This window comes from Mauremys mutica, chromosome 1 (genome assembly GCF_020497125.1).
Source record: "Mauremys mutica isolate MM-2020 ecotype Southern chromosome 1, ASM2049712v1, whole genome shotgun sequence".
Classification (NCBI taxonomy): domain Eukaryota; kingdom Metazoa; phylum Chordata; order Testudines; family Geoemydidae; genus Mauremys; species Mauremys mutica.
Genome location: NC_059072.1, coordinates 319376994 through 319383781, shown reverse-complemented (window position 1 = coordinate 319383781; position 6788 = coordinate 319376994). Strand labels below are relative to the sequence as shown.

The window sequence follows — 6788 nt, the reverse complement described above, 5'->3', positions numbered from 1 at the left end:
CACACATGCCCCGGTGTGATGCGCTACGTGTCCGCACCGTGAAGATGCTGGCCGCAGAACCGGCGCTCCCAGCCCTCCGAGGAAAGCGAAACAAACTCACCCACCCATCCCAGCCACCGAGGGCTTCTTCTTATGGGAAACGCCCCGCCCAATGGGGAGCTGAGGCAGGCTCACGTGGGGAGAAGTGGAGCCTATGGGGAGGCAACCCTCGGACGGCCCCGTCTCTGTTGCAGCATCAGCTCCCGCAGGTGAAGCGGACCTGTCAAAGCAGACGTACAACCTGCCCGGAGTGGGAGCACCTGATGTTTCACTAGCTAAGGTCCCCTTCTAGCCATGAACACTGAAGAACAGTATTATGCATCGACCCAGCTCTACAAGGATTCGTGTGCGTTTCAGAGATCCCAGGCACAGGATTATAACCAGAACCCCCCAGCCTGCCTCTACATGGGCAGGCAGCAGCAGACACCCTACTCTAGTGCTTTAGGTGCCCTGGAACAAGGCAGCCCGCCAGACATTTCACCCTACGAGGTACCTCCCATTACAGAGGATCCAGGGGTCTCCCATCTTCATCACCATCATCACCACCACCCTCATCACCCTCAGCTTCCTCATCCCCACCAGGAAGCTATTCCTTTTGCAGATGGGACTGACACTGGGGTTTTAGAGGAACCTAGAGTTCAGTTGCCTTTCCCATGGATGAAATCCACCAAATCTCACGCCTGGAAGGGACAATGGACCGGTAAGATAGTCGCCTTCTTCTGCTGCTGCTGTTGCTTCCTCTCTTTCTGTCTTGTACAATGTCAAGGAAACCTTCTCATCACTAATAATTCCCCTTCGGGTTATTAAATGAAGCTTACATTTGGGATAGCCCCGTGTGTGATTACTTTAGGGAAATTCCCTATCATTTGTTAGCTGTTCCACTATGAAGTAAGCCAGGCTCGCAAGATTTGTCCTGTAAATGTTTCTTCTCTTCCACTTCCATAAAATTCCTGTTTTAGGAAGTGTTGGGGTCAGTTTGGCATTAGCAATAGCACCAGTTTTAAATGGGGATGTATTTCAATGTCCTGAGATCTACGAGTCCATTTTCTATTTCAAACCTGTATGTATAGTATAGTCTGGCAATTCTTGTATAATATAAATATGGACCCAGTTATGATACCTTTAATGAAGCCATCGCATTTCAAATCAGTAAGAAAGAAAAGCTCAGGAACAAATCTCAACTGCTTTCAGTTTTCTACTGGGTGAAGGCAAAGCGATTGGAATTATACTTAGTCCTTATATAGTTCTTTACTGTTGCAAAGCACTGAACAAATATTAACTAATTAAACTAATTAACTAATTAGCACTAAGTATCAGGCTGAAGTTGATACTTATCTAAGCTAAACACACAGGGTGCTGCTGTTTCAACTCACCTGACCAGGTACTTTTATACTGATCTCACTGCCGGTTTGTTAGTTGTAAATTCCATGCGGTCACTGGGAAATATTCAATTTGTTGGGACACTGTCCCGTGGTAGCCAGCCCCAAACTCCCCTGGCAGTCAGCGGGGTGTGCAAAGAATGCGAGGCGGAGATCCATGCCTAGCAGAATGGCAGAGGGAAACACAGGGGCCCCCCATCTTCCTCCATATGTAGCCAGTGAAGGTGAAATCCTGGCCCTATTGAAATTAATGGGAGCTTTGCCTTTTGACTACAGTAGGGCCAGGAGTTCACCCTGAGAGCTGTACCATTAACTTCAGGGTCTGATCCGGAAAATGCAGTTTTTGCCACTGGTATCAGTGCTCTCAGGGCAGAGGGAGCGCTGGATGGGAAATGGACAACTTCCAGTGGAAATGCCCAGGGTTACTCGCAGTCAGATCCTACGAAAAGGCCACGTTGTGCCATCGCTTTGAGAGCCCCTCGTTGATTTCACTGTGTAAAAACCAGATAGCCCAGAATGTCCCGCAGAGCTCACAGCCAAGCTGCTGCCTGAAATGCCCTTACAATATACAGAGTAAAATAAAAGACATTTTGAAAGTAATATTAAAGGCTAAATCTTGTAATAAATAACGCCACAACCCCGCCTACCTGGCCATTCAATTTTTGTCTGTATGCGATTGTTTTAGCCTTACTTATGCCTTTTAAACCTGGGTAGGGGACACAATACACAAATTGAATTAGCTGCCTGCCACCAAGAGGAAGAAACTCTCTCTGGACAGAAAGTTCCGTTGTAGAACAATATTTCTGTCTCTCGCTGCACAATGTTATCTTGCCCTGTGCCTTGTGCACTCTCTGTCACACCTCTACAGCAAATATTACATTAATGGTTGTGTTCAAACAGACAGTTGAAAAGGTAAGGAAATATTGAAATAATGGTGAAATATCCTGGTAATTACGTTAAATTGAAAACAAGAATCAAACTGTGTTCTTTGCTCCTTACCCTGACAACCTGAAAAGAAAAGAAACCACTACAAGAAATGGACGTCTTTCCTTTCCCCCATTTAAAGGGCAAATATATTCGAAGGGGTTTTGATCTGGGGTAAAATCATAGCCATTTCACATGCGTTTAATAAATAGAAAGGAACCAGATATGCGTCCTCTTTTCTCGTAGTTTAATATAGGGAGGGATCCCTAAAACCTAAAAAATCATTAACAGATTCTCCCATACTGACTTTTTCAATTAATCTAAGTAGCTTCTGACATAAAAGCTTGGTTCAGAACGTGTGTGTGTGTGTGTATAATGTAAACACACACATGTATAATGTATACACACATGTATACTCACATGATCTGTACACATGTTTATGTAATTTGCATAGAGTATGTATTCTATGTAAATGTACGTATATACACCTGTATATGCACATTACATATACTATATACGTATATTTGTATGAATGAATGAGTGCTTATATTTAGAAATAGCAGCTTCCTTAAGAAATATCTGTAATTAAGTTCATTTGTATTAATGGCGTAGCTGGTTATTGGCAGTGGTATCTCCTACAAACTGGCCCGATTCTTAGCGATGCAAAGATTCGGGGGAAATCTGCAGCGTCACCTTGTTACACGTTAACATAGACTGGTAAAAGCAAATATGGGATCAAAAATATCTTACATACAAATAACCGTAAACAACTGGGGCTTGAGCTTTTTCCCATAGCAGTCAATGGCATGTGGACAAATCCCTTGCAAATTCCCGGCCGATTAAGGAAAACGTCTCTTTCCAGGAATCTGCCTTTCTTTTTGTGAAGTCAAAAGTGAATATGAGGTTGGGAGTTATTATAACAACAATATATTTTTGCACTTCCATGAACTGGAAATAGCCAGTAGCCATTGACTGCGGTGGAGTTTGGGGTGCCCAAGGAAAGGAGGAGTCTCTAAATTAGACCGAGTGTAGTGGTTTTAAAAAAAGGTTAAACTTTTGCACCCGAATTATAACCCCCGGGGTTCCTGATGTCAGTGCGGAAGGACCCTCATTATGTGAAGTGGTTTTTAATTAGAATTTACAAAGTCCACGAAAAGCAAAACTGAGCCTTGCCCTCATATTTCTCATGCAAACTTCCTCTTGAATTCCCGTTGGGAGCTTTGCCTATGTAGAAACATAGTTCTTAAAACCCACCAGGCCCTGCTCGGAGTTATGGCACCGACTTCAACTGAGGCACGGTCCGTAGGAGACACTCACTTACGCTTCGGTATTTGCAGCAGTGTCCAAAAAATCTTCTTGTTTTTCTTTACAGAGGTATTGCAATACCTAGGCAAAAGGACGGATTAAGGTCACACTCTCTCTAAACGTCCGTGCTCCTTTGAGTTTCACTCAGCCGGACGATATTTTTTTTTCTGCACGCAATTCGTTTTTGGTTTTATAATAACGGGCAAAATAATAATAACTTAAAAAATGGACGTTTAACAATGAGTGGCATGAAAAACCGAACGGCTCGTGTTATTTAAATGGGTATTAGTGCTCACCCTCTCCCCCCCCCCCCCGGCCAGGTATATAATAACAAGCAATAGTAATAATAATAATAATTAATAATAATTAATAATTTAGACAGTAGCTTTTCCCTTTTCATGCCTAAAGATCTTGTGTGCTGTGAAGGCTATTTGATTAAAACGACAATAATGAATTAATTAAACAGTACTGCCTTAGAACACCCACATGCAATACTCATCGTCCGGCAAACACCCAGAGAAAGGGAGAGGTGGCTGGGAACTAGGAACCTGCTTTAGGACTGTCCGGATGGGTTTTGCACATGAATTGTGACACCAGACACAAAGGTTTATTCACAGCTGTTATTATGCAAGGAGTTTACATTCCCATTAGTTAGTTGCAATACGCTTTAGGGCCCGATCCGGCTGTGCTCTCTATTTCAGTCACTGGCCAGGTCTGTCTGAGTAACGACTGCAGGATCCAGTGTTCTTGTTTGTTTTGTTTGTGTTTGTTTGTGGTTTTTTTAATGAGACTCTTCAAATATCCCAGTGGAACATAGTCTCTGTGAATACAACAGACACTTTTCTTTTTTCAGGTCCAGCATTTGGGGAATTGTATTTACCTTTGTAAAATGACTGGGATGATGGCTGGATTAGGGACTAATCCAGTGGTCGGCAACTTTTCAGAAGTGGTGTGCCGAGTCTTCATTTATTCACTCTGATTTAAGGATTCACTGCCAGTAATACATTTTAACATTTTTAGAAGGTCTCTTTCTATAAGTCTATAATATATAATTAAACTATTGTTGTATATAAAGTAAATACGTTTTTTAAAATGTTTAAGAAGCTTCATTTAAAATTAAATTAAAATGCAGAGCCCCCCCGGGACTGGTGGCCAGGACCTGGGCAGTGTGAGTGCCACTGAAAATCAGTTCGCCCCTGCGGCCTTCAGCACACGTGCCATAGGTTACCTACCCCTGGATTAATCCGTTGCAAATTCCTGGCCGATTAAGGAAACTTCTCTTTCCAGGAATCCGCCTTTCCTTTTGTAAAGTCAAAAGTGATGTCGAGGTTTTGAGCTAGAGCAACAATATTTTTTGCACTCCTGTGAATTGAAAATAGCCACGAGCCATTGACTGCAGTGGGGTTTGGGGTGCTCCAGGAAAGAAGGAGGAGCCTCTAAATTAGACCGAATCTAGCGGTTAAAAAAGTTTTAAATTTTTGCACCCGAATGATAAACCCCGGGGTTCCGGCTGGCAGTGCCGAGGGAAGCTCACTTTCGTACAGTAGCCGAGATGGCGGCGTGGCAGAGTCTCGGAAAGTCTGTGCGCTGGGCGAGAGGCGGCGTGAGGTGTTTGGGGGTTTTCATTTACAAAAAAAAACAAAAACGGGTGGTTTTGTCACTCAGAAGCAGCTCCGATTTTTGAAAAGCATGAAGTTTACAAATCGCCCCATGCCAGTAACAATCAGCCATTGTCACAAATGCACCGGCTGTTATTTTCTCCCCCAAGGGGCCATATCATTTCGTCAGTTTTGAGACCTTGATTTCAACTGGGGATTTGCACTCAAACACTGATATAGCCCGGGGATTTTACTCGGTGTCCATACCACACAGCGCGTTTTGTTACTAAAACGGATTTACAGGTAACAAGCGGAGCAGCTTCGGACTAGTGTCTTCGGCCTGTGCTGGTGTTTCTAAAGAAAGGCTCTTAAAAATCCACCTCCGCCCTGGAATGCCTTTTCCTTGTTAGTTTCATTCTTTAAAGGGCAGAATCCATCCCCCCCCTGTCAATTTCTTGGGCCGGATTTGTAAACCTTTGGGGATGCAGACAAGGATTTGCGCTGGGGTTTGGGCTCAGTCTGTTTTATTAAAAACCAAATACGCCCACACGCCCGTGATTTCAGTGTTGTCTGGATCTCGAAAGAGAATCCAAGGTCCATTAAACCGCTCACCTGTGAGTAAAAGGGGAAGCCTGGGGGGAAACCTGACTCTCCCCTCTCCCAACCCCGGTTGTGTTCTGAACAAGGAGATGCTATCGCCTTTCCAGCGTCCCTCCGGGTCCTGGTCCCTGGTGGGTAGATTTTAACTCTCCCTTCTCTTTAGGTGGCTCCTACGTGGTAGAGCAAGAGGAGAATAAGAGGACGAGGACCGCCTACACGAGAGCGCAGCTGCTGGAGTTGGAGAAGGAGTTCCTTTTTAACAAGTACATCTCCAGGCCCCGCCGCGTGGAGCTGGCGGTCATGCTGAACTTGACAGAGAGACACATAAAGATCTGGTTCCAGAACCGGAGGATGAAGTGGAAGAAGGAAGAGGATAAAAAGAGGGGAGCAGGGGGCGGCGGAGGAAACAGCAATGACGCGGACCAAGACTGTGTGGTGTCCTCTGGGGAGCTGCCGGGGGAAGAGGAGCTCCAGCAAGGCCACGCGGCGAACCTGGCCTCGGCCGCCTCCAGAGAGCTGCTCCCCTCCAGCCTCGCTGCCTCCCCCCAGCCCTCTAGCGCCACCCCGCGAAGGCAGCAGGACGCTCGGTGAAAGGACCCCCCGGCCTTGGCAGGCGCCGCGTAGAGGGGTAAGAGTTAAAGGAGAGGGGCCAGGGGTGCGAAGCCTCGGTGTCGGGTGGACCCTTGCCACGCGTCCCCGGGGAGCCCCTGTGCTGTACAGTTACACCGGTGTCCTTGTGGAAACATTAAAGCTGTTTGGCTGTAGCAGAGAAAGGCTCGGTGTGGTTTGTGGGGATGGGGGTGCGGGGTCCTCGCTCTACTTTGTTAGCACCTCTGCAAAGATCCCGTCTTTAACAAAGAAACTGTCCTCTCCTGCAAGGGGCGGCGGGGGCGGGGGGAGGCCTGCCTGGGATTCAGGTCTCTTGCTCCCGGCTATGCTGATC

At 46.0% G+C, this 6788-nt stretch overlaps 1 protein-coding gene across 1 annotated transcript; it reads left to right on the top strand.

Annotated features, from left to right (window-relative positions):
• Nucleotides 1–238: 238 nt before the first annotated feature.
• Nucleotides 239–6480, top strand: PDX1 (pancreatic and duodenal homeobox 1). Its single transcript, XM_044992168.1, has 2 exons — nt 239–739; nt 6009–6480. Exons 1-2 carry the CDS (start codon nt 334–336, stop codon nt 6434–6436), a joined length of 834 nt encoding a protein of 277 aa, XP_044848103.1. The 5' UTR covers nt 239–333; the 3' UTR covers nt 6437–6480.
• The last annotated feature ends 308 nt before the right edge of the window (nt 6481–6788 follow it).